This window comes from Aotus nancymaae, unplaced genomic scaffold (assembly GCF_030222135.1).
Source record: "Aotus nancymaae isolate 86718 unplaced genomic scaffold, 86718_ANA_hifiasm-v0.15.2.pri h1tg000067l, whole genome shotgun sequence".
NCBI classification, from domain to species: domain Eukaryota; kingdom Metazoa; phylum Chordata; class Mammalia; order Primates; family Aotidae; genus Aotus; species Aotus nancymaae.
Genome location: NW_026988482.1, coordinates 21,309,522 through 21,337,375, shown reverse-complemented (window position 1 = coordinate 21,337,375; position 27,854 = coordinate 21,309,522). Strand labels below are relative to the sequence as shown.

Below are 27,854 nucleotides of genomic sequence, written 5' to 3'. Positions count from 1 at the left end.
GCGCAGGTGGCAGAGCCTTCGTTTGCCAAGTCGCCTCCGGACCGCAGACATGAAGCTTGTCATCCCCGCCCTGCTGTTCCTCGGGGCCCTCGGTGAGTGCAGGTGCCTAGGGGCGCGCCCAGCCTCATGGGCGTCTCCCGCGTCCTGCCTACTAGGCGCCTTGTTCCCTGTGTCCACTTGGCTGGGCGCGGGGTCTCTGCGCCCCGCGGTCCCTGCGCCTGCAGCCGGGAAGCGGCTGGGACGCGGGGCCAGATCTCTCTTTCCCACCTGCAGAGGAGCAGGAGCTGGGCTCCTCTAAGCCGGGTCGGGGCACGCCTAGCGCTGCGCAGAGCTTCTCAAAAGGCCTCGCAGGCCCCTGTCCCATTGTGTCCCGCCTACGGATTTGATCCCCGTTGTATTGTTACACGCGTCTTCATGGGAGGAAAGTGAGGTTCAGAGAGGGTGAGCGACTAGCTCAAGGACCCAAGTCCAGATCCTAGCTCCTGCGAGGACTGTGAGACCCCAGCAAGGCAGAGCCTTTGTGAGACTGAGTTTCTTCACTTGAAATGGCCTAGCCGTGGGTCCACAGTGTTGTGAGGAGGGGGTGGGGCATTCGCACACCTTCCGCGGCAGAGGGGTGGGGAGGGGTGCAGTGACCCTGATGGAACCCTGTGTCAGAGGGTTTGAGAGGGAAATGTGTGCGAGAGAAAAGGAGGAGTTGAAGGAAGAAGACAATTGTTAGTTCTATAACCAAAGTCATTTCTGGGGTGCTCAGGGGGCCTTCCCCTGCGCTGCGCATTAGTGACCTCAATGTGTGAGTGCGGAGCTCCCTGCGACGCCGGGAGGGGAAGGTCCGAGGCTGCAGCAGAAAGCGCTGTGATGGGCATCAGGACCTAGGCAGTGGGAGGGGGCGCAGCGAAAGCTCAGGTGTCACACCTCCCCAGCCCAGTGCAGCCTCCTCCTGTCTTATGCATCTAGCTAAGGCTGGGAGCTTCCTGGATGGTGGATAGAGAGCAGCAGTGGGAGCCTGAACCCATCCTTGTCCCAGCCCTTCTGGTCTCTTGCTCCACATTCCTTCCCATGGGTGTTGGTCATTCTTCTCTTCTCTAAGGCAGATTGGGACTGGCCAGGACCTGACTGTTCTCTTCCCCTCAAGCTCCCTGGCAAGTGGCCTGTTTCACAGGGTTAGGGCCACCGGGGAGGGGCGGGAGAGGAAGGAAGCCTTGACATCCTGGAAGTGGTCACGGGCTATGGTCCAGGATTCTGGCTCAGAGTTGCACCACTGGGTTTCACATTCACTTGGATCTTTGGTTGTTTTGGTGCCTACTGAGGTCTGCAGTTTGAATCCTGCAGTCAATTGGGATGGTGGCCTGCACCCCAAAGAGCCGCTGAAACCCCTGTCCTTGCTGAGGAAGGGGTGGCAGTTGCCCTATGGGATTCCTGCCCTGTTCCCCGTGGGTGTCCAGGCTGGCAGAAGTTGGGTGGATGGGGCCAGCTGGATCTAAGCTGTGTGAGCAGTGGGTGGGGGAGTCTGTCTGCTCAGCCCCTGGAGCCAGGGGCTTGGAGACATTCATGAGGTTTCCCATCAAACTCAGCAGTCTGCCTGGGCCCTACCATGAGCTGTGCGGCTAGGTGGGGAGAGTAACTCCTGTCCTGGCACCTGCCTTCAAGGCCAGGGCACTGCATGTCTGCCCAGAATATATGCTTTAGCCAGAGTGCAGCCAAGCCTGGTGGGCAACATTTGAGTGCCTGATACTGAATACAAGTGCTGGGTTGAGGATTTGGGAGGGGCCAGACCCAGATCTGCTTCAGGGGGTCACACAGCTCCAGAGCTGGGAGGTAAGAGCTTGGGATTCACACAGCTTCAGCACTGGGAGGTAAGAGCTTGAGGGTCACACAGCTCCAGAGCTGGGAGGTAAGAGCTTGAGGGTCACACAGCTCCAGCACTGGGGGGTAAGAGCTTGGAGTTCACCCAGATCCAGAGCTGGGGGTAAGAGCTTGGGGTTCACCCAGATCCAGAGCTGGGGGTAAGAGCTTGGGGTTCACACAGCTCCAGAGCTGGGGGGTAAGAGCTTGGGGTTCACCCAGCTCCAGAGCTGGGGGGTAAGAGCTTGGGGTTCACACAGCTCCAGAGCTGGGAGGTAAGAGCTTGGGGTTCACATAGCTCCAGAGCTGGGGGTAAGAGCTTGGGGGGGGTCACACAGCTCCAGAGCTGGAGGGTAAGTGCTTAGGGTTCACACAGCTCCAGAGCTGGGAGGTAAGAGCTTGGAGGCTTCACCTGGTGTTTGGAGGGTTGGGGACTCGGAATCCTGGAAGGGTGCTTAGTGGTCCTTTAGTCACCTTGGTTCAGCTCCTCTCAGGGGAAGAAATAAACTGCTCACAGGTTCCCATCATTGCTTAGCCCCCACCTCTGGCTTGAAGCATGGTCTTCCATTTTACTCTCTCCCTTCACCATCAGAACCCACCCATTACCAAGCTGATTTCTGACACCACCTCCCTGTCCCCGCCCCCTTCTCCATTCTCAATGCTATCCCTCCTCTACTCAGACCAGTCCTTCCCTGGTGCCTTCCGTGGCCACAGCTTCTCTGCTTGTTCCCAAGTCCTACGTCTCAGTCAACTCTGCCCCTGCCCTAGGGAGAGTGCCAGTCTCCAGCCTCTCATGAGTCACAGCTTCACTGCATCCTGAATGAGACCTCCCTGGATCAGCATTGGAGACTTTCCATGATCTGACCAAGACCCTTTTCTAGCCCCATCTCTAACCGGTCTCTAACTTTGCCAACCTAAATAGGCAGGCTAGCCCGTGGTAAGAGCAGAGAAGTTTAGTGTCTGACTGCTTAAGTTCAAGTCCTATATCCAACACTTATTAGCTATGGGAACCTCCACAAGCCACATAACTAGTTAAAGCCATAGTGTCCTCCCCTGGAGAATGGAGATGTTGCTAGAAGTTACAATACAGAGGAGCCGGGGCAACTAATGGAGAAGTGCTGAGTAAAGCACCTGGCACAGAACATGCCTACAACATGACTCTCTCTCCCAGGACTGTGTCTGGCTGCCCCTAGGAGGAGCGTTCGATGGTGCACCGTATCCAAACCTGAGGCCACAAAATGCATCCAATGGCAAAGGAACCTGAGAAAAGTGGGTGGCCCTCCCGTCAGCTGCATAAAGAGAGCCTCCCCAACCCAGTGTATGGAAGCCATTGCGGTGAGTCAATGCCGGGTGTTGGTTGGGACCAAGCTGAATGGAAGGGAGATAGAAATGGAAAAATATAGACCATGTGCTCTCCTTACTTCCTCTGCTTCACCTTTTGGGCAACTGTCAGTTGGGAGCCATCCTCTCTCGCAGGGAACTGTGCTATTTTCAGAGCAGAAAGAAAGGAGTTTAAGTGGAGAGACCATGTGTAGGAAACCTGGGGCCTCCGCATAAACTGTTAATAACAACTGTTCCGAAATGAAACATAAGCAGTTGTATTTGATGAACACATACATTGGCAAAAAACAAGGTTACTCAGAGAGAGAAATCCTCCCTAAGAGTCATGACCTCTAAACCCTGTGAGAAAGAAGCTTGTCCTGGTCACCGTTGCCACATCACACAGCTGGGGCAGGATCTGCCAGGGTGCCAGGCATTGGAAAGACTTTTGTCCAAGACAGCTTCAGAGAGAGAGAACAGGGTATTGTAACTTGTGTATGATTTCTCATTCCTTTTATTTTTTGAGATGTGTAAGATCTACTGAAATAGTGTTTACTCATTCATTCAACAAATATATTCTGTGTACCTGCCACATAATCATGTGTACTCAACTCCAGCAGAGTGGATAATTTGCACAAAAGTTCCCAAGGCAACCTCATAGGATTATCTTATAAATACAATGGAGTATTAGAATAGCACTTAGGGAAAAATCATGTAAACAGCACCAGCAGCTGCATGTGGTGGCTCACATCTGTAATCTCAGCACATTGGGAGGCCGAGGTGGGAGGATCACCTGAGGTCAAGAGTTTGAGACCAGCCTGGCCAACATGGTGAAACCCCATCTCTACTAAAAATACAAAAATTAGCTGGGCCTGCTGGCACACACCTGTAATCCCAGCTACTTGGGAGGCTGAGGCAGGAGAGTCTCTTGAATCTGGGAGGCAGAGATTGCAGTGAGCTGAGATTGTGCCTTGCACTTCAGCCTGTGAAACAAGAGTGAGACTCCATTTCAATAAATAAATAAATAACAGCACCGGCATCTCTTGCTTGTTTAAAATGCAGATTCCTAGGCTCTATTCTAACTTACTCAATCTGAATATATGTGAAGGAAGTCACAAAATCTACCTTTTAAAATAAAATCCTGTCTACGGCCATACCACCCTGAAGGCATCCTATCTTATCTGATCTCGGAAAATAAGATTTCTGTTTGAAATCATTACTACATAGCATTCACTCAAATAAAGTTGAGATAGATTAAATGGTTAAAAATAAAATTCATATCATTGAAAAACTAGGGGGCAGTTTAGCAGAACTATAGAGGAAATAGAAATCTCTTAAACAAAGAACCACATCATGAAACAAACAGACATTCTAAAATACAGAAAATGTAATTCATAGCCCATAGAAAATAATTTTTAAAAAAATTTAGAAAGCACCCAAATGAATGTATATGCACCAACTTTGACACATGATTCCTATTTACACTCTATAAAAGAATAACTCAAATTGGAAAAAAATGTAGAATCACAGAAGAAAAATGATATGAACAGGGTTACTGGTAAGAAGGAATTCATAATTAAGACAAAATACTTGTGAGATGTTCCCCTTACTAATCAGATCTAAGCAGTTTGTTAGTACTTGGATTTTCTGTAGTAACAACAGTTAACAAATAGAATGATAGCCTGCCCTGCTGGTGATTGGACAGTGAAGCTGGTCCTCATGGTCAGCGCCATCCTAAATTGGCATTACGAATCTTCTGGAAGCAGAATGGCAGCGGCAGCCAGGGTCATAAGGAGTAACACGGTCCTCATCTTGGGGCTTCCACCCTCAGGTGCCTACCCAATGGACACAAGTGGCCGCAAGGAAAAACACTGAGGACAATATATTTATGAAAGCACAGTCTTCACAGGCAGCAGTTAGAAATAAACCAAGTGCTAGACATTGGGAGAAATAATTCAATACACGTTAGAACACCCACATTATGAGAAAACGTTATGCTGTCAACAAAACCAATAAAGGCTCTGCAGAAGTTAGAAAATGTATGCAGCTTTAGATGAATAAGCAGTCCCCAAAATCTGATCTGTCCCAGGGGTCCCCACCGTCTGGCTGCGGACCGGTGCTGGCTAGTGCCCTGTTGGGAACTGGGCTCACGGCAGGCGGTAAGTGGCGGTCCAGTGAGCATTACGGCTTGAGCGCCGCCTCCTGTCAGATCAGCAGCGGCATTAGGTTCTCATAGGAGTGTGAACCCTGTGGTGAACTGCACAAGAGAGGGATCTAGGCTGTGCGCTCCTTATGAGAGTGCGGTGGTCACTCCCTCAGTCAGTGGTTGAGTCCTTATTCCTTGGCCTCTCTCTCCCAGGACTGTGTCTGGCTGCCCCTAGGAGGAGCATTAGACCGCATAATTGTGGGCTCGTGGTTCTGCAAAGGGGCAGACAGAATTGAAAGCACTCAGCCTGGACAAGAGGGACAAAAACAACCCATCCTGATAAGTCTCCAGTGGGAAGGGGGAACGCCGTGCTGCAGTCTCTCGCAGCGCACGTGTGTCCTCCTCTCATGGGTCTAATTATGAGAGTCTAATGCCTGATGATCTGAGGTGGAACAGTTCCATCCCGAAACCATTCCCTATCTGTCTTTGGAAAAATTATCTTCCCTGAAAATGGTACCTGGTGGCAAATTGTTGGGGACCGCTGATCTGTCCCACACTGCAAACCAAAGAAACACGTAATCACGTGGGAAGCAATGTGCTGGAGTGGAGGAACATGGCTTCTTACGATAATTCTAGGATCTCTTAATAACTATATTTTCTAGATGATAAAACAGAACTTAAAAGAAATGAATATGGAGCAAAAATAGGGGAGGGAGCATCTAGAAAAACAACTTGAAATCCAGCTGGGTGTGAAGGGTGTGATCAGGAGAGTGTCACAGGCAGGCGGAGGAGAGAGGGCAGGCCCCAGTCTCAGGAGTCAGAGGGCTGGTGCTCACTGTCCCAAAACTGGGGTCCTTGGCTCTCACCATCACTCATAGGATGTGAATGGACGTGATGGAAAGCGGACCCCTTTGAAGATCCCACCAGCCATGGAGACTTTCTGAGGTCCTGAGGTCCCACTTGCTAGGTTTGGGTGAGTTTTCTGCTGAAGCTGGCCTGGCCTCTTTTCTTTCAGACAAACAAGGCTGATGCTGTGACCTTTGATGGTGGTTTGATATATGAGGCAGGCCAGGCCCCCTACCTACTGCGACCGGTAGCAGCAGAAGTCTATGGGAGTGAAGCGCGTGAGTTCTGCCTGGGGACCCAGAAGCCACGGTGGCCCCCGGCCTGAGCCCTGAGCTGTGTGGAGTGGGAGTGGAGGGACATGTGGAGGTGGAGTCTCGGTCACATCACACGTGCAGGGAATGGAGTCGCTGGGCTCCTGGCCAGATGAAGGCTGCTCCTCCTGACGCTGACCCATGAGAGGAGGGCACACATGAGCTGCGAGGAGACCGCAGCATGGTGGAGACTTACAGGATGGGTTGATTTTGTCCCTCTTATCTAGGCTAAGAGCTTTCAATTCTGTCTGCCCCTTTGCAGAGCCACGAACCCACTATTACGCCGTGGCTGTGGTGAAGAAGGGCGGCCGCTTTCAGCTGAACCAACTGCAAGGTCTGAAGTCCTGCCACACAGGCCTTCGCAGGACCGCTGGGTGGAACGTCCCTATAGGGACAATTCGTCCATTCTTGGACTGGATGGGTCCACCTGAGCACATTGAGGCAGGTAAGCTGGTTGGGGGATAGTGAGTGACCTCAGGTGGAGGCCTCCACTCCAGCTGTAAGCACAGGCCACACAGATCACGCAGGTGGACACGCGAGATGAATCAAGGTGTGGGTGAGGCTGGCCGGCTTATAACATCCTGCCGGCAGGATTTGTTACCCCGGCAGCCCTTGGGAGGCACCGCTGAGTCTGCTCTCAGCAGAGGTGCACGTCTCGAGCTCCCAGCCCGATGACAGAGGCTCTCCTGCAGGGGTGGAGGAAGGGGCCCTACCCACGGAAGCTCAGGCTGGGGTGGGGGGGTAACCTGCTGTGGCCAGGGCTGGCTCACACTCTGTGGTCCATTTCTCTGTGTTTAACAGCTGTGGCCAGGTTCTTCTCAGCCAGCTGTGTTCCTGGTGCGGATGAAAGACAGTTCCCCAACCTGTGTCGCCTGTGTGTGGGGACAGGGGCAAACAAATGTGCCTTCTCCTCCAAGGAACCGTACTTCGGCTACTCTGGTGCCTTCAAGTGAGTGACCCTGTCCTCTTCTCTTCAGTGGCCAAGTGTCCTGTGGCCTCAGGCCAGGAGGCCTTTTCTCTGTTGCCACACAGACCTCATTCTGCTCGTGGGGACCAGAGAGGAGGCCTGGTTCTCCTACTGCTGTGTGTCCAAAGAGCACACAGGCCTGCCCAGTGCGTGTTCCCCCACAGCCTTCCAGGCCCACCTGTACCCCCACCTCTTACCAGTCCCATGGGCAGTCACTGCAGCTGTGGGCCCTCCTGTCACCTCAGAGAACCCAGAATCCAACTTGGATCCCCTGTTGTCCTGGGTTCCTCATACTAATTTCTGCCCCCTCCCTAACCACAGCAGGACAGAAGGTGTCTTGTCGTGAGATGTCCAGTCCTGGCTCCTGGTTGGGCAGGATGGCTTCAGTGTCCAGGCTGATGTCCTGCCCACCTGGGCCTCTCCCCACCGCTGAAGGACAGTGAGCAATGCCTGACTCGCCCCCACCCTCTCTGCCCTCATGCAGAGACTGAACTCTCCCTTTTCCCATTCTGCCTGCTGGCGCTCGGGTATTTTTGCAGAGGGAGGCCTCTGCGCTGCCCCACTGGCCAGGGCACACTTGCGCACTCAGTCCTGAAGGAAAGGGCCACATGGCCAGGGATGCTAAGCCTTTACCTTCTGGGGTGGGGGCTTCAAAACTCTCTTTTATATAGAAAAATAAGTTCTGTCCTCTTAGCCCTCAAAGCAGAAGATGGGGGCCTCTGGCCAGCACCTGAGCCCTTCTTCAGAGTCTACCTGGAGGGGCCCTGCCTTCCCAGCTGGGATGCCCCAAAGCCTCAGAGCCCTGCCATTCAGGGAGCACAAACCCACAGATGCTGAGTGCCAGGGCCGCTGTTCCCCAGGAAAGGGCCAGGGAGGGGCTACCCAGATACTTTTTCTCTTCTCACAGGTGTCTGAGAGATGGGGCTGGAGACGTGGCTTTTATCAGGGAGAGCACAGTGTTTGGTAAGAGCAGGGGAAGGCACTGTGGGTACTGCCCCCCTTTATCTTACTTGATCGTGACTCTGACCTCTGAGCTAATTAGATTCCTCAGTTCATGGCAGACCATTTTCAAGATTCCTATAGGGCACAGCTCTGATTGTATGATATTTCATATTTCTTTAAATCTCCCGTGCCCACCGCCTTTCTCTTCCCCCATAGACACCCATGCCAAGCTGCTTGGCAGTGTGTCCTCTGAGACATATATGTGCTCGTGCAGAATGGATTGTGCTGGTTTGTGTTTCTGGGTTCTGAGTTCGTAGGGGTTTTACTGAGCATTAGAAACCCTGTTACTCCTAAGGTTTTCTGCTCGGCATTTTGTTTTCGAGATTTCTTGGTATTGCTGTATACATGTCTAGCTCAGGGGGCCTAACAGTTGAGGAATGTTCCATGGAATACGTCCACATTCTACTTCTCTACCATCACAGTGATGGGCAGAGGTTGTGCTCTCCTTCCGTCTACCACACGCAGCCACATGACTGACACCTTCACCTGTGTTCCCTTCTGCTGGACAGTGTCCCTCCCGGACCTGTACTAAAGCACAATTAATGGGTGTGTACAGGCTGAACACACTGCACCCAGGACCAGTGGACACAAGCCCACTACATTCCATGCAAGACCAATAGAGACAGGGCCACCATATTCCACCCAGGACCACCAGAGAAAGAGACAGACCCCACATCCACACAGGACCACCAGAGAAAGAGACAGACCCCACATCCACACAGGACCACCAGAGACAGACCCCATATCCACCCAGGACCACCAGAGAAAGAGACAGACACCACATTCACGCAAGACCACCAGAGACAGACCCCACATCCACACAGGACCACCAGAGAAAGACCCCACATCATGCAGGACCACCAGAGACAGACCCCACATCCACACAGGACCACCAGAGACAGACCCCACATCCACCCGGGACCACCAGAGAAAGAGACAGACCCCCCATTCACCCAGGACCACCAGAGACAGACCCCACATCCACCCGGGACCACCAGAGAAAGAGACAGACCCCTCATTCACCCAGGACCACCAGAGACAGACCCCACATCCACCCAGGACCACCAGAGAAAGAGACCTCACATATAGCTCGCAGTTACTACTGGAGTTGGCTCATCTAGGCTCTCTTCCACCTCCCTTTCCCTGCAGAGGACCTGCCAAGTCAGGCTGAAAGGGACGAGTATGAGCTGCTCTGCCCAGACAACACTCGCAAGCCAGTGGACAAGTTTGAGGAGTGCCACCTGGCCCGGGTCCCTTCTCATGCCGTTGTGGTACGAAGTATGAACGGCAAGCAGGACGCCATCTGGGAGCTCCTCCGCCGGTCTCAGGTATCTTCACCAACAGCCCTCCCTACTTGCTTGGATTTGGGGGGCAGAGGGCAAGGTTCTTTACTTCCCTGACTTCTGCCGCTCTAGAGGTCCCTAGCCTTGCTGCAGGATAGCACACTAAATCATTGGGCTGCTTGCCCAGGCTGTGCTCTGGACAGCAGCAGCAATGAAACCCCTCTGCCACACTGACTGACAGTATCATATGACGGGAGCAGAAGCAGGGGGACGTTGATGCAATCTCCTCAGGGTTCTAAGGTGCTTGGACCTAGCAACTCTTCAAAGAATGAGCCATAGCTGAGCTTATGTCTCAGGGATGCACGAGTCCCTCTGCTGGAGGGTCTCAACTGAGGCTTCCACTCTCAGAACGATCCCAAAATTTCAGATACTCTTCTTTACCATCTTTTTTTTTTTGTTGTTTCTTCACTATTTACCATTGACATCATAATTCTGTTTTTTCTTAATTAGGAAAAGTTTGGAAAGGACAAGTCACGGGAGTTCCAGCTCTTTGGCTCCCCTAGCGGGGAGAAGGATCTGCTGTTCAAGGACTCCGCCATCGGGTTTTCCAGGGTCCCTGCGAGGATAGATTCTGGGCTGTACCTTGGCTCCAGCTACTTCACCGCCATCCAGAACTTGAGGAAAAGTGAGTGAGCCCAGGAGGGTCCCGAGGGCCGCCTGGCGGTGTCTTTTACTTCCCAGGAGGTGGCCCTACTTTGTGGTGGTCACTCCTCCATTTCCCAGCCACTGTGGGGTCATCGTGGAGGTTTGATGCAGGTGCAAGTGTCTTCTGTGGAATAAGTCAGGTGTCTCTTAGAGAATATCCTGGCCACCTGGTCAGTGCCCAACAGGCTTCCCAGGCCTGGCAGAAAAATCAATTTGTCTCCTATCAAATGAGAAACATGAACAAAGAGAGCCAGGGCCCCTCCTGGATGAATCCGGAGGCCTGGTGAACACCCCGCTTCCCAGGCCCAGGCCTTGAATTTAGTTGGGGACACCGTGGTGGGGGAACTCAGCCATGGCTCCTCCTCTACTGGGGCACTGGGGGTGGACGTCTGGGGGAATCCAGATGCTGCACTGTAGTTACTGGTGGTGACTGCAGGCCCTAGGGGAAGTCAAGGCTGGGCTCAAGCTCCCCTAGGCCATCTCTTGGGGCTGTCACTGGTCCCTGGGTCATGGAGCTTTTATCCTCAGAGACAGCAACGATAGGCATCTCCTTACACTAAAGACTGATGGATGGATTAGAAGCCAGGGAACTTCCCCAAAGGAACAGAAATGGGAAACACAGGGAGCTCCGTGGACCTGAAGAAGGGGGTTGGAGATGAGACTGGAGGAGGAGAGGGCATGGCTCCATACGTCCACACGTGCGCATGTGCACACGTCCGCACGTCCTCACGTTCACACGTCCGCACGTCCACACGTCCGCACATCTACCGTATCTCCTGTCCCAGGGAGGGTCTGGGCAGGATCCCAGCTCTGGGGAGGGTGGACGACCTGGCAAGGCTTGGGGCGCCCGACCAACCTGCTGTCTTCCCTTTGGTAGGTAAGGAGGAGGTGGCCGCCCGGAATGCGCGGGTCGTGTGGTGTGCGGTGGGTGACCAGGAGCAGCGCAAATGTAGCCAGTGGAGCAGCCTGAGCGAAGGCAGCGTGACCTGCTCCTCGGCCTCCACCACGGAGGACTGCATCGCCCTGGTGCTGGTAGGGGCTCTGTTACAGGGGCGGGCGGTGGCCCCACGGAAGACCCAGGGCCTGGGCATCTGCTTAAAGTGAAGTCATCAGTCAAAGAGACCGCGGGGGCCCGGGTGAGGCGGGGGCGCCTGGAGAGGTGTGCTCAGGGCCATGCACAGTTTTAGGTTCAAAAAGCAGGTTACTGTGGGTTTCCAACTCCTCAGGTTATAAGAACAACACAGGATTATTGTAAGGAATTTGGAAAATATGGAAAGATATAATGTTAAAACAAAACAACAAACCCCCCAAACTACCTGTGGTCTCACGCAGAGGGACAGACATGGTTAAAATCTGGCTAATTCTCCATTCCAGTATTTCTCTGCACGTCTACAGATATGCATGCAACGATAAACCAGTGTTTCAGTTATGTCGTTTTTAAGCCCTTTTCACTAAACAGCATATAATGCGCATTCTTCCACATGAATATTTACTCTTGGAAAACATTAATTTTTTTTTTTTTAAAGAGATAGATTCTTGCTCTGTCACCCAGGCTGGAGTGCAGTGGTGCAACTATAGCTCACTGCAGCCTGAAACTCTTGGGCTCAAGTCATCCTCCCACCTTCACCTCCCATGTAGCTGGGGCTACAGGCACACGCCACCACGCCTGCATAATTATTATTATTATTTGTAGAGACAGTCTCCCTTTGCTGCCCAGGCTTGTCTCGAGCTCCTGGGCTCAAGCAATCTTCCTGCTTCGGCCTCCCAAAGTGCTAGGATTACAGGTGTGAGCCGCAGCGCTCGGACGAAAACATTTTTTAAACCCGCTTCCAGGATACCTTTTATGTGAATGTGGCTCAGTTTACTCATGGCCCCTTCCTCTTTGTCCCTTGCATTGCTATTATCAATAACCCTGTGGGGAGCATTCTTGAGTAGAATTCTTTGTCCACATCTCCATTTTTAATATAGCTGTAAAAAATATCACTAGTCAAAGAGGGACTTTCGTACTCCTGGTGAGTCCACAGTCCTGTGTCGTAGTCTGGACTTGTTCATTCTGATGGTGGGTCAATATGATGACTTCAGCCCATTTGTTGGACACGTTCTATGTAGCACCTGGGCCAGTGGAGTGCTAATGAGTTAGATTAGATGAGGCCAGCTGTTCCCATCTGTGTCCTCGGTGAGTGAGACTGATCCAGGAAGGTGTCCCCAAAGTGCCAGGGGCACAGAAAAGGTTGTGCTCAGAGGACAGAGGGTTGGTGCAGCCTCTGCCTGGTCTTCCCAGTTGAACTGACAGCATAGAAAGCAGGCAGGGCTGGGAGAGAATTAGTGGTGCACGTGGCGTTTCCTCTGGGTGCTCAGTTCCAACGGTCCCTCTCTTTCTGCTGTTTCACTGGTCACCTGACAGAAAGCCATTCCCTCAGAGAGCTGTAAAGACAGGCAGGATGGGATGCAGCCTCACTGTGGTGCTAGAGATCTGCTCTGTCTTTGCAGAAAGGAGAAGCTGATGCCATGAGTTTGGATGGAGGATTTGTCTACACTGCAGGCAAATGTGGTTTGGTGCCTGTCCTGGCGGAGAACTACAGTAAGCGGAGTCAGCATCCTCTGACCTATTCCCTCTGGGTCATGGGAGTGGGGAAGTGAGTAATCCCACTTGGTGAATGCAGGTGAACATTACAATGGACAAATATATTCAAAAGGGAGAATCAGGGAAAGAAGAAAGGAAAGGGGCCGTGTTACCCACAGAGCCTATCGTGTTGAGAACTAACTATGGACAGATTGGTTTTATCTTCTTAATTTTTCAGAAGATCTTAGTGAAGTATAACACAAACAGAAAAGTGCACGTAAATGTGCAACTCATGACATTTCACACGCTATACACTCCATGCACTCGGGCCTGATAAAACATGGCAAGCTTCAGAAGCCCCCTGTGTCCTTTGTCACTTGCCCCCTTACTCCTGCAAGGGAAGCCTCTCTCCTGACTTCTCAGGGTGCAGATCAGTTTGCCTGTGTTTTGAACTTTATGTTAAAGGAGTTGACAGCACGTGCTTTTCCATGTCTGGCTTCTTTTGTTCATCGTTTATGCTTTTCATCCACCTGAGTGTGTAGCTGTAGACTGTTCAGCCTCGTCGCTGTGTAGTGTTCTATTGTGTGAGTCTACTGTGATTATTCAGTCGTTTGAGTGTGGATGGGCATCTGTGTAGTTTCCAGTTGGTGGCAGTTGTGAATCATGCTGCTGTGAATCTCTGTGCCATGTCTTTTGGTGAATGTGTAGATGCGTTTCTCCCGCATGGAACTGCTGGGACGGTCTCTTTGGATTTGATTCTGCATCATGGAGATTTAAGAGTTTGTGACTTCTCACTACCTCTGAATGGGTAATGATGTCTTGCTTGTCTTTATTCTTTCAGAATCCCCAAAGAGCAGTGACCCTGATCCTAATTGTGTGGATAGACCTGTGGAAGGTGAGTTGGCATTAGCCACTTTCGGGGTCAAGGAGAAGTTCTTGTTGCTGGAAGAGGAAGTGGCAGGAACTATAAACGAACAGAAAGAATTACAGCCTTAGAAGCTATAGGTACTTTTAAGGGTGCAGATAACTCACAGAGGAATAGTTCTAATTAATGTTTATATTGATCTTCACACTTGGCAGAGAACATCCATATAGTCCCTCATTGTGTCCTGGTCATGTGGAATGGGGGGTGCTGCTTCCCATTTTATGGGGATGGGGAAACAGTGGCACTGAGAGTCCCCGAGTGCCCAGGATCTCACTCACAGCCACAGGTAATACTGTGGTGAATGCCAGTCTTGACCCAGGGTCCCTCATGTCAAATTCAGTGCTCTGTGCACCACCCCCCCTGCCCACCAGCGCTGGTGCCTGCTGAGTTTCGGAAGAGAGTTGCCCTTGATGGGTGCCTGTCAGATGCACTCCCTCAGGAGGACAGTGGCAACTATGTCAAGTTCAACCAGTGCAGGGCTGGTTCAGACTCAGCTCAGGACAGTCCCTGGAGACACGCTCCCCGGCACCCACACAGCAGTCAGTCGGCCGGATGTTGGCGCTCTGGCCTGATGCACACTGGGGCTGGTGATTTATGCACTGTTGGGGACACGCTTGTTGTTTATCGTGTTTGTTGCTTTAGTAGCTTACACTGAAAGATGCATTGCTGGTTTGTAACTCAGGGACACTGTGTGGCTGCTTGAAGACAGTCCCTTGTAATCACTTAAAGGATCAGCTTTTTTTTACTGTTTTATTTCATAGCTCAGATCAATCTCACCTTAACATAAGGCGGCAGCTTATGCTTTCTCGGTCTACCTAAAAAGGCCAGTTATTTGCGGGAATCATTGCCTGCTGTTGCTTCGTGGCCTGTTTTAGCCTGGGCTGCAGACAGCTGCACTGGAATCCATATGCTAGGCCTCCTGGAGGTTAAGACTTGTTCTTCTGTCGTCTGTTGTGCCAGGATATCTTGCTGTGGCGGTGGTTAGGAAATCTGACACTGGACTTACCTGGAACTCTCTGAAAGGCACAAAGTCCTGCCATACCGCCGTGGACAGGACTGCAGGTTGGAACATTCCGATAGGCTTGCTCTTCAACCAGACGGGCTCCTGCAAATTTGGTAAGGAGTCCTGAGGGTGCGGTGGGTGGGCCACCCTGGGGGCTAGGCACATAGTGCTGTGAAGCCTTAGGGAAGGGAGGGAGGGGATTTGCAGGTTGATTGTGGCCTGCAGGCCTCTTCCAGTGTAAGCAAGTTCTCACTGCAGCTGTCCCTGGAGTCGTTGGTACACTAGGGGTTTCCCTGCACAGCACTTCCCATGTCCCACTCACCCTACCCCAACATTAAAGATGGGAATATCTGCCTATTTCGCTGCACCCTAAGGATAAATGCAAGTTCCAAGATGTGCAGATGTTTTTTATACCTCTTGGAGCTCCAGACCTAGATTCCTCTTAAGCCCTGGCTTCCCAGCTTGGGGAAAGGCGTCTGCCTGCCTGGTAAAAGGTGACCCCTGTTACTAAGCGAAACTGACTGCTTACTCCACACTGCAAAGGAGCCTGAATAAGACCTCAAGAATCTGGCTGTACCTGCTTCTGAAGTTTTCTGTCCTCACCACACCCCACACCCATCTTAGCCAGCATAAGCCGTGCGCTGCCCGCTGTGGGCCCAGTGGTGCGGTATGCAGCGCATCCTCAACGTGGCTCTCCTCTCGTATGGGCGTCTCCTAGAGCGGGGGCTCCATTGTATGGGTTTTTGATCCTGGCTGGGGCTTGGGCAGGCTTTCACATGGCTCTGCTCCTCACCAGCTCCATGGTAGCCGCTCAGCTGTAGAGAAACTGCCAGGCTGGGGCAGTGGTTCTTCCAGCAGCAGGGGTTGTGGGAATCTGATAATGAATGACACTTGCTCAGTGGGGCTGAGCTTTCTTGTCATCTTTGTTTATTCTTTCTTGGGTTAAATCACACAACAGGTTAATTCAGATTAGGTTCAGCTACAAGTAACAGAAAACTCCTGAAAAGTAGAGGCTTAAACAAGACAGAAGTTAATTTCTGTGTCATGTAAGTGAAGTCCAGAGGTGGGTTGCCTATGGCAGGTATGAAGACAATATGGTATCTGGAACCTGGGCTTTAAGCATCTGGCTACTCTACCGTCTGTGTGGCTTCTGTGCCCAAGGTTACCTCATGGCCCACGTTGCATCTGGAAGTCCAGTCCCTGCTTCTGCATTCCATGTGCAGGATGAAGAAACAGAAGGAGAAAAGGGGGCAAAAGGCGTGTGCCAATTGTCTTTTAAGGATGTTTCTGAGAAACTGGCACCCAACACTTCTGCTGATATTTCACTGGCCAATAGCTACCCATATGACCATATGAGCCCAGGAAATCTGATAAGTTTAGTCTTTATACCAAAAGGCCAGGCACCCAGATACAAAGCAGGTTTCCATTACTGATAAAAACAAAATCAAATTCTGGACTAGGCAGCTCTCAGGCTCTGCTGCACACGGCCGTCACGGTCATCAGCCGAGTCCCCAGCTCGAGGCTGTGACGACGGGACCCTCCGTGCAGTCACAGTTCTCATCCCCAGCCTAGTCAGGTGCCGTCAGTGCCTACAGTCTGAATGAAGCTTTTCTGGTGGGTCCTATGTTGGTGACAACATGTCACTTTGTGATGGTGAGTGTGTTCTGTCTTGATTGCTGTCCTGGGAAGTCTAATGAAACCAACCTGCGTCAGCTGTTAGATAAAGGCCGCTTGTGTTGACTCCGGTCGGAAGAGCTGACTCCCCGTGTTCTTTCTCTCCAGATGAATACTTCAGTCAAAGCTGTGCCCCTGGGTCTGACCCGAAATCTAATCTCTGTGCTCTGTGTATTGGCAATGAGCAGGGTGAGAATAAGTGCGTGCCCAACAGCAATGAGAGATACTACGGCTACGATGGGGCTTTCCGGTGAGTCTGGGCCTGAGCTCCATCAGGATGGGGCCTCAACTCATCCCTCAGCATGTCGGCACTGCCGTTCTAAGGGGCCAGGTGTGACCTGTCACAGCAGAGTCGGGTCAGCTCATGGGTGGCCCCAGTGAAGGCTCTCCCCACCACACCCACCACCCCAGAGAGTGGAGGCTGACACCAGGGCTGCCTGACCTCAGCTCCACAGTGCTTCTCCCTGTGGCTTTGAGCCACGATCAACAGTGGTAGACCTCAGTAGCCTCGTCCTGAAAATCAAATGAGTAGAATGTGGGACCCTAAATGCTTTATACAGTTCCATGTGTGGGGAAGAATTCTCTTTCCCATAGCCATCCCCTCTCTTCTCACCTAGGTCACCATTGTGTCTTATGTTTCCATTTTATTCTGACTTTGACCTTAGAAATGGCAAAGAGATTGCAGCATTGCAGTGTTATCCTCCAGTAACAAAGTGAAAAATAAGCCAAAACACAGATTTTCAGAATTCATAAATTATAACCACTTAGTGATTTGTCACCACACCCCACGTTTTACAGTGCCTTCATCTGGACGTTGCTTTTCAGGGGCACCATTTACCAGTGTGAATGGTACAGAGAGTAATTTCCCCTATTCCTTTTCCTCCATGTGCCATGAGTACATTTCACCACCAGATGGCGTCACGTGTCTGAGGGTGACAGCGGCCAAACTACGTGGTCTTTAAATTTTTTAATATAAATTCAACAGCTTTGTTCCAGTGATGGAATGACATAAAAGTGGCTTTTGCTATACTCTGAGTGACTCATTAAAAAAACTCAAAACAAAAAAAAAGTTTTGTGGATGTATAAAAATATCTTTAAGAGACTAAGGATTTGCAAATGGAAAAATTGTGATTTTATTCAGAAATACTGAACTCATGTCTCATAAGAACCCAAAGGAATCATGTGCTCCTGTTTTTTTTTTTATTTTTAGTTTTAGACCTGCAGCAAGGTATTTGTTCATTGGAAACACCTACATTTTAATATTCCTACTTATAGCAGAAGAAATTTCCTTGTCTTTTGTTTAAATTATATCTAGAATCTAGATTGGAGAAATTTCATTATAAGCTGAAACCAGAGTCTTACCTCTTTATTTCTGTCATCCTTACAATGCTGGTTCTTAATTTTTAACTTTCTGCTGACTCTGTAATATAGAAGAAGATCTAGCCTCTCATACTGCCCCCGGCACCTCTTCCACCCCACATCCACAACTTCAACTCTCCTCAGCACCCAAGGCACTGATGTCATATTCAGTACTTATGACTGTGTAAGCATTATTCTCATATTGTATTTCCCTTATTGTACAAACGCTTTGTTTACTCTGGAGTTCACAGATGTCTTTTCTTATTTGCTTAATTTTTTTGCACTTAAAAAAATAACTACCTCATCCCAAAACTCTCTGCCAGTAATGTAAATCTCCTAACAACACACACACACACACACACACACACACACACACACACACACACACACACACACACACTGGGTGCTATCGCAGTTTCATCATTTACTTGGAAATGCTGTTCCGGAAGGCGCAGCAGTTTGGATTGGTTGCTCTGTAGGCTGCCTGCACATCTGTGGTCCTGGGGGTCCCGTTGACCATTATTCTGGGGCTTCCTTCTGTCTTAATTCATGTTAGATTGCCTGTTTCCTGGATCACATATCTTTAGCACCCTCCAGCAGCTTCTAGAGCAAGAGTGAAAGGGAGCTGCTATTCTTTGGGTATTGCAGATCTGAGGTATCTTTATCCTGCTTTTGAAATCATTTATCTTCTGGCTGGACAACTAAGTCTAGGTTGGAAAACATTCCCCTTAGGACTTCCGGCAGGATTTCTGTATCTGGAAAATGGCAGTGTTAGGTTATTTTGACCAACTTGACCAACTCTCCAGCTATAAACAAGCAAAAATGTTGGATTAAGTACATACACACACATGAATTCAAATAACGTGTTTTTAAAGGCATTGGATAACTGAAAAAAAATTAAGGAATTATCAGACTAAGACTAATGAGAATAGGAATTCAGAGAGCTAGGTAGAGCCACTTTGTCCTGAGATCACTTATCTATTCTAACAGACTTGAGCCCAAGAGGTCACCCATACTGTTAAGATAAGAGTTACCAGAAGTAACTTCCGTGTCCACTTCCAGGAGGCTTCAAGTTGCCCATGTGTTGAGGAGAACAGGGAGAAATACCATCCCTGAGAAATTGAAGCCATGAACCAATTCTTGCACAGATTTGCAATTTAAACTTGTATCTCCTAGGATGGTCCAGAAATTCTCAACTCCTAAGTATTTGTTAAAGTGGTACCAGGCTGATGATACCATTAGAAACCTCCCTGGAAGACAGCATCTTTAGATTAGTTCTCAAAGGCTCAAAAATACTTCTTTTTAAATGACAGTGAGTAGTACACAGTAAAAAGTATTATAATATTATTGACTAAACACATTAAAAAAGTTGCCAAAGCAAAATTCAACAGAAAAAACAAGTTAGTATTTTAAAAAATGAATAAATGGGGAACTTTCAGGAAGGAAAAAAATTACAGCAATTGAAATTAACTATTCAATTGACCAGCTTAGCAAATTATATATAGCTGAAAAGAGAATTAGTGAAGGCGGAAGATATGTGAAAAAATTATCCAGAATGTAGCATAGAGACACAAAAAGGTGAATAATATGATAAATTCAAAAAATTAAAAGTATCAGTCAATTGTCTTCTAATTTCTGGAGTTGTTGAGAAATCTGGTACAAATTTTGATTCCTGATTCCTTGTATATGATTTTCTTTCTTGAAAATTTTTGAGGTATTTTTTAACTTCCAGTGTTCTGAAACTTTACAGTGATATTTCTTTGTGTGAGTCTTCTCCTACTCCATTGATTGGGCACTTTGTGGGCTCTTCTCATCTGGAAACCCAAGTCGTTCAGTTCTGGAAAATTTTACTTTGTTATTTCTTTGATGATTTTCATTCTTCTATTTTTTCTGATTTCTCTTTAAAGTTTAATTTTTAAATTATGAACTTTCCTTCATTATCATCTAATTTCCTTGCTTCTTTTTTGTTATCTGCTCTTATATTCTAGTTTCTGGGATATTTGCTCAGCCTTATCTTCTAATCTTATGTCATTTTAAGAATTTTTTGTTTTCTAAGAACTCTTCTTGAACTTCCCTCTCTTCTCTGCCCTTCTCTTCCCTTCTCCTCTGTTCTCCTCTCCTCTCCTTTCTTCCCCTCCCCCCTCCCCTCCTCTCCCCTTTCCTCTCCTCTCTTTTATTTTCTTCTTTTCTTTTCCTTTCTTTTTTTCTTTTGACAGGGTCTTGCTCTATCACCCAGGCTAGAGTGTAGTGGCATGATCACGGCTCATTGCAGCCTCAACCTCCCAGGTTTAAGGAAGCCTCCCACCTTAGCTTCCCAAGTAGTCAGGACAACAGGCATGCATCACCACGCCTGGCTAATTTTTAAATCTTTTCTTTAGAGCTGAGATCTCTCTATGTTGCTCAGGCTGGTCTTGAACTCCTGGCCTCAAATGATCCTCCTGCCTAAGCCTCCCAAAGTGTTGAGATTACAGATGTGAGCCACCACGCTCAGCCTGTATTTTCTTTTTAAGAGCTTTTTGTTCTTATTTCATGAATGCTGCACCTTCTTTTTATTCTCTTTAACAACATTAATTACAATTTTTCTTTGTTTTATTCTCTTTTCCACATTGTCTCTGTATCCTCTGGGTGTAATTTTTGGTCTCCATTTTTTGTGGTCTTTCTTCAAATATCTAAGGATTGCTGGCTGCTTGTCCATATTTAAGAGTGAAGCATTACAAGAAAAAGAAAAAAAAAAAAAAACTGTGAAGCACCAGAGCTGACTGTTAGCTCTGTGTCAGTTGCCAAATGTTGGTGAGCACTAGACCTTACCACAGAGCAACTGGTTTGTGTCAGCATCCAAATACGGGAATCTATAGGTTATTTTATTTTTTAGTTCATCAGATTTCCAAGAGAAGGAATCTTTCTGCCTGCTTCTTGGGAGGTATAGCCTTGACAGCCAGCCTTCTGAAAGCTGAGTGGGGGAAAAGGGTTGTCAGGAACCTCCCAGGAGAGATTTTCACTCCACCCTGTTTCCAGTGTTGCATCTCTACCCTTAACCGTATCTGATTCTCTAGCCCATAGTGCTGTTCAGGCTCAACCTCTCCAGCAAACAAACCTTCACTCTTTAACCAGGGTGAGGGAGGAGCAATCTCCAGCTGCATGGGATATGAGAGAGCCTAAACTGCATCTTATGGAGGCCCTTCCCAGTCTTCCTGTTCCCAGCCACTTGTAATGGTGCCTAGGACCTCTCATTGCTGAGCCTTTCTGGAGTCCCACAGTGTACATCGCTTTCTTCTGAGCTTGCCCTGCATCCAGCTTCCATTACGGCTTTCTTTGCTCTGTGAGGTCAATGACTGCTCATTCATTTGCTCTCTAACTTCCAAACATCATCATTAGTATCTTCTCTCACCCTCTTTTATGAGTTTATGGCTTGTAAGAACCCCAGTAATGTCTTTTTCATAGGGCTTTAAAAGGAGGACAGGTACACATGTGTTCAGTCTGGCATTGTAAACTGTAACTTCCTAGAAATAATTGTCTTTTAGATGTTTACTTCTGTATTTCCGTTTTGGAATGAATATTACAAATATTTATGAGAGTCCTACTAGTTTCTCTTCTCTAATGATGTGCATATTTTCTGGAACATTTTAGGTGCCTGGCTGAGAATGCTGGGGATGTTGCATTCGTGAAAGATACCACTGTTGTGCAGAACACCGATGGTAGGTGAAGGTGTTCCCCTTTCTCCCTCAAAGCAGAGTCTTTGGCATCACAACACATTTTACTGTTGAGATTTGCAATTGGGAAGGTATTATAACATTTTCCAGATTTTTTATTAAAACAACTCCAAAATTCTTTATCTCAATAGACAACATGGGAACATCTGTAGGTGTCATATTGATTTTGAAACCAAGTTCATACACTACACACACACACACACACACATACTCACTCACTCATAGACATGCAGAAACTAGCCATGCTCAGTAGCAAATGTCTCCCTGGCTTTGTCTAGTCAACCGCAGAAACACTGTCTGCCCGCAATTGATCATGCATGCGTATTGGAAACTGTGGCTGATGCTACAAAACTGGGTGGACATATGCAAAGGAAGGTTCCCTTTGTGAAAAATGAAGTGGAGACCTTCATTCATCCCCATGTGAGCCTTGGTCTGGAGACTCCTTGGGAGTTAGTGGGAACAAAATTACAGGCAGTTGCAGATGATGGAAGATCATCTTCCGGCCAGTGTTTGAACAATCACTCTCTCTTCTGGTCCTCAGCCATTTGCTACCTTCCAATGTGCATCTGTCTCCTTAACCCCACCTCAGCATCCCCACCCCTCAGTCTTAGCAGGTGACTTGCCATTTTGTTTCCTGAGAAAGAACAGGCTTCATTTTCGGCCTCCCTCCCTCTGTGTCACAGCAGTCACAGCCACTTCTCCCTTCTGCTTCTGCCCCTTCTAGTGTCTCCTGGGACGGAGATTAAAACCAGATGTGTGAACTTGAAATTATTTCAATATCAAATAGAAGAATCCCAGAGAATGGAGGAAGTATTTTCTTAAGGGGAGAGGGCAGAGAGACAAGCAAGGGCCTGAACAACGAGCCTGTATCTGCACAAACACAGACATGCATACAATTACGTTTAGAATTTACAAGCCATTCACTGAAGCAATCTCCAGGGATCAGACTGATGTCAGATTTAATTTTAGCTTTCTCTGGTACTTTACAACTGTATTTTGTTAGAATTGACTATATATATTTGATAAACCTGTAAAAGTTCCTATCTTTTCTCTGGTTACACTAATAGCATCTGAATATGAAAGGGAAGAGAAAACAATTTCTCCTTGAATGTAAATCCTTTTTCTGGAACTCACTGAAAAATATGGCGTAGGTGGAGGGTTTTCTTCTTTAAAAATGAAAAGCACTTGTAATAGCTTTATCGAGGTAGAATTCATATACTATAAAATCCACCCATGCAAAGTTAATTCAGTGATCTCCAGTACATTCACAGAATTGTGCAGCCGTCAACACAGTCCAACTCTAGAACACTTGCAGCCTCCCAAGAAACCCCGGCACCTACTGTCAGTCATTGCCCCATCCTCCTTCAGCCCTGGCGACCATCAGTCCACTTTCTGTCTCCATAGGTTGGCCTGTTCTGGACACTTGATATAAATGGGATCATATAGTATGTGGTGGGTTTTTTTGAAATGGGGTCTTGTTGTGTTGCTCAGGCTGGTCATAAACTCCTGGCTTCAAGTGATTCTCCCACCTTGGTCTTCCAAAGTGCTGGGATTACAGGCATGAGCCACCGTGCCCAGCCTATTATGTGATCTTTTGTGACTGGTGTGTCTCATTGGCTTCATTTTCGAGGTTCATGCATGTTGCAGCATGTTCCAGAACTTCACTCCCTTTTACTGCTGAATAACATTCCATTGCATGGACACAGCACTAATATTTGGTATATCTGAAGTTTGTGCGGCTTGCGTAGGACAAAGTTCATTCCGTTTCCCTCACTTCATCGCAATCCCCGTGTGTGCGTTTGAGAGGTCAGTGGGATGGCCACACTCACCCAGAGAGGACTTCTTGGCTAAGTGGGGCAGCTGTGGCTGATGCCACCTTCTTTTTCTCCCCAGGAAAGAACACTGAAGCGTGGGCTAAGGATTTGAAGCTGCAGGACTTTGAGCTGCTGTGCCTCGATGGCACCCGGAAGCCTGTGATGGAGGCTAGGAGCTGCCATCTTGCCATGGCCCCGAATCATGCCGTGGTGTCTCGGATGGATAAGGTGGAACGCCTGAAACAGGTGCTGTTCCAGCAACAGGTATGGACCACAGGGCCTCTAGTGCTTTCTTAGCTGTGTGGGCTCCCGTTAGGTGGGGAGATGGCAGAGCTAGGTGCCCCAGCCCACTCAAGCCTCTCTAGTCCTTTTGCTTGAAGCTCGTGGTGATGGTATTGGCTTCATGCTGCGGGGTTGCTCGGGGTGTCAACAAGAACAACAGAGGCTTTTGACTCGGGGCTTTCTGGGACTCACTCCAGTTCTGCTGAGTCTCTGTGCCCTGGCCTTGCTGCACTCATGGCGGGGCTCAGAGGCTGTCTTTTCCCCTCCTGCTGTTCTCCTGGCTAATGAGGGAGCCACTGAGCCTTCCTCCCACACGCCTTGGTAGAGTGCTTTATTCTGGCGATGTTTCCTGAACCTGGGCTAACTAAACAACGTTCTAGGCCAGGCCTTGAAAACAGCAAACCCAGAACTTGCTCTATAGATGTAGGGCTATCTAAAATGTGATTTGAAGGAAATCCTAGAATTTTATTAAAATCTGGGATTCTCTATCAGAACTTCTATTTTTATCTGATAACATCATGTCTCTCTATGTGTGCTTTTAAAGAAAACAACCCTCAAATAATAAGACTGGCCACCATAACTGGCCTTCGTGGAGCCCTTACTGTGCACACACACTGGTGCCGGTGAGAGAGCCACCGCGACTGAGGGGCTTGGGCTCTGTCTCCCCACGTGGGAGCCCTGGACAGAGCAGGAACTGTGTGAGGGAGGCAGGGTGACTGCCTGCACACTGAGCTGGTTAGTGGTAGAGCCTGTGCTTTCCCAGCAGTCTGCCTTTCTAGAACAGCTGCATATCAGAATGTCCTAAGCGATGTATGTGTGAGGGCAGGTCTCAAAACCCCTCAGTTGTCACCTTGTCACCCATAAGAAGTTTTATGGAAAAAGATCACAGGTTAAGAAGGAAGGAAAGACGGCAGATGGCAGGAGGTAGGACCAGAAGTGGCGAGAAGCCTGGGTGCTGCCCGGGAGGGGGCCTGGCACCAGGAGTAGGGGGTGGGGGAGTCCACTAAGGAGGTGAAATGACTCCAGAACTCAGCTCCTTCTGCCCCATGGTTTTCCCAGGGCTCTTCATGGGTGGAAAAAAAAATACCCTTTGGCCTGCTTTAACCCATAAGTTCCTCTTTTCCTTAGCTACTCACTGTCTGCCCTTTTGTCACAGGCTAAATTTGGGAGAAATGGATCTGACTGCCCAGGCAAGTTTTGCTTATTCCAGTCTGAAACCAAAAACCTTCTGTTCAATGACAACACTGAGTGTCTGGCCGGACTCCATGGCAAAACAACATATGAAAAATATTTGGGACCACAGTATGTCACAGCCATTGATAATCTGAGAAAGTGCTCAACCTCCCGTAAGTAGACCCCCAAAAAACCACCACGGGTGAAGGTCAAGGTTTGAGGGCCAAATAGCATTCTAGGAATGAACATGGGTATAAAATGTTAAGGAAAGATAATATCTCTGTGTAGTTCAAGAAATTATGATATCATTGATAAAAGAATTAGAGAATAAAATAAAGCAGTATATAATAATTTTTTTAAATTTTTGTAGTACTGATAGTGACTGCACTGTCATAAAGTCTTTGGGAACTGATAATCCATTTTATTCGGTAAAATGAAAGGTATATATATGCATATGCATTGAGAAATGACAAAACCAACCAGGCGTGAGAGCGCACACCTGTTATCCCAGCACTCTGGGAAGGAAAGGCGAGAGGATGGCTTCAGCCCAGGAGTTTGAGATCAGCCTAGCCAACACAGGGAGACCCTGTCTCTACAAAAATAATTTAAAAAATTAGCCAGTGTGGTGTCAAGCACTTGTAGTCCCAGCTACTTGGGAGGCTGAAATAGGAGGATTGCTTGAGCCCAGAAGGTTGAGGCTGCAGTGAGCCATGATTGCACCACTGCGCTACAGCCTAGGTGACACAGAGAGACCCTGCCTCAGAAAAAAAAAAAGAAAGGAAAAAAAGAAAGAAAAAAGACAAAATTTGATTCTAGACAGTTACCATAGATGCCAACTACAGAGAAAACAAAATCTCAGAAAAATTCAAGTGTAGGAAAACATATGTTAGCCAGGGAAATATATTAATACTAATTTAATCCTTTAAAAGTGTGTAGAAGCCATCACAGAGTGTTTTAAGTCTCCCGGAGACGACTCTGGGATTTCAGTGTGCACAGCTCCGTGTGTGCTGCTCATCCAGATTCCTATTCCTGGAAACTTACCCAGAGGCAGAGGCATTGGGGATGCTATTGGTCCTGGGATAGGGGCAGGGCCAGGAATATCTTTATTGGTGGTTTTCAATGAGAGACAGTTTTGCCCCTGAGCTGATATTTGGCAATGCCAAGCAACATTTTTTATTCTTACCACATAGCGGGTGCTGCTGGTACCAAATAGGTAGAGGCCAGGGATGCTGCTAAACAAAGCACAGCCAGCTCCCTGCGACAAATAAGTATCAGCCTCCAAATGTCAATCGTGCCAAGGTTGAGAAACCCTTTTCTGTACTGACCAACAACTCAGGTCACTGCGATGCAGGTCAGGACCACTCTCCGAGAAGAATGGCTACAGGGCTCTTCTTGTGAGAAGCCAGCTCAGGACTGCATAGACCACGTGCTTCTTGAGGGCAGGCCTGTCTATCCATGCTGTGTCCCTAGCTCTTAGCACAGCAACTCACACAAAGCAGGTGCTCAGTAAGGATTTGTGGACAAGTGAGCGAATCTGTAGATGAACATGATTGCAAACAGATTCACATTCCAGGAGAAGCTAGAGGACCACCAGTATCTTGTGAATTTGAGAATGTGACGGTCGATTCAATGAGAGAGAAGTGTAAGGAGGTTGTGTCCCTCAGGCCAGAGCAGGGAAACACCCCGGCTGCTGAGGGCTAGACTCTGGCTCCCTTGAGCGCTGTGGTCGTTAGGAGTAAGAGAGGGGAATATGAGCGTGGCAAGCACTGACTTACAGTGATGGGAGAAGGGCAGAGAAAACTCTTAGTATCCTCTTGGATTTGTTGATTTAAAAAACTGGTTTATTGATTTTAAGAAAAGAAATCAGTTTCTGAACCTCTTGCTCCATTGTGTCCCACAGCCCTCCTGGAAGCCTGCGCCTTCCTTAGGAAGTAAAACCCCAGAAGATGGCCCAGCCTCCCCGAGGAAGCCTCAGCTATTCACTGCTCTCAGCTCTTCTCTCCGGGTGTGCTAGGGCCTGGCCTCCCCCGCTGAGGGTGTGGATGGCCCAACCATCTGCTCACAGTTCCCTGATGTTGTCTTAGCAAGAAATAAAATGAGAAATAGTGTTGATAGTCTCCCCTTATAAAGTGTTATTCATCTTTTCTAGAATTTTATACTGAAATCACATGTCTGACAAAATGCCTGTACAGTTGGACCTTCCCTTCCGAGTTTTTCAGATCCAGTGCCTCCTCTTTCTTGCAGTCTTGGATATGATGCCCAAGGGTCTGGAATTTAAGGCCAGGCCAAGCAATTGTTTTCCCAAGGGGATCGGGTTGGTTATTCACATAGTTGTCTCAGTGCACGTGCATGTGTGTGCCTGGGAGTGTGTGTGCACATGAGTGTGTGCAAGTGTGTGTGTGTTCCCAAGGCAGGGCAGGAAGAGCAGGCATAGGAATTGGGACTAGGCCGGGCATGGTGGCTCACGCCTGTAATTCCAGCACTTTGGGAGGCCGAGGTAGGTGGATCACCTGAGGTCAGGCATTCAAGACCAGCCTGGCCAAGATGGTGAAACTCCATCTCTACTAAAAATACAAAAAAATTAGCCGAGCATGGTGGCAGGTGCCTATAACCTCAGCTACTTGGGAGGCTGAGGAAGGAGAATCGCTTGAACCTGGGAGGCAAAGGTTGCAGTGAGCCGAGATCGTGCCATTGCACTCCAAAGGAATTATAACTGACATGCAGGTTCTGTTGCTCATCACTTGCAGAGTCTAATTAACAAAAGCTCAGTGTGGTATAAAGAAAGTGACTTTTATTCCAAAGCTACCTTAGGGGAAGAAGTACAGGCTTCCTGCCTTAAGGGTACTGCTTCACCTTTGGAGCAGAAAGCAGAGGCTTTTAAATGGGGGCCCTGGCATGCAGGGGAGAAGGGAGCAGTGGGGGTCTG

The 27,854-nt window shown here is 48.7% G+C and overlaps 1 protein-coding gene across 1 annotated transcript; it reads left to right on the top strand.

Moving 5' to 3' along the window:
• LTF (lactotransferrin) lies at positions 1-27,038 on the top strand. The gene is made up of 17 exons (XM_012470796.2): positions 1-92; positions 3,017-3,180; positions 6,327-6,435; positions 6,731-6,913; positions 7,270-7,417; positions 8,343-8,398; positions 9,587-9,765; positions 10,231-10,405; positions 11,303-11,457; positions 12,916-13,006; positions 13,830-13,883; positions 14,874-15,029; positions 16,699-16,840; positions 21,577-21,644; positions 23,553-23,737; positions 24,912-25,101; positions 26,829-27,038. The coding sequence occupies exons 1-17, from the start codon at positions 50-52 to the stop codon at positions 26,861-26,863; spliced, it is 2,133 nt and encodes a 710-aa protein (XP_012326219.2). The 5' UTR covers positions 1-49; the 3' UTR covers positions 26,864-27,038.
• Positions 27,039-27,854: the final 816 nt, after the last annotated feature.

Coding starts and splice junctions, on each gene's coding strand:
- LTF (XM_012470796.2), top strand. CDS start 50: ATGAAGCTTGTCATCCCCGCCCTGCTGTTCCTCGGGGCCCTCG. Junction 3,181..6,326: donor AGTGTATGGAAGCCATTGCG/GTGAGTCAATGC, acceptor CTTTTCTTTCAG/ACAAACAAGGCTGATGCTGT. Junction 10,406..11,302: donor CATCCAGAACTTGAGGAAAA/GTGAGTGAGCCC, acceptor TCCCTTTGGTAG/GTAAGGAGGAGGTGGCCGCC.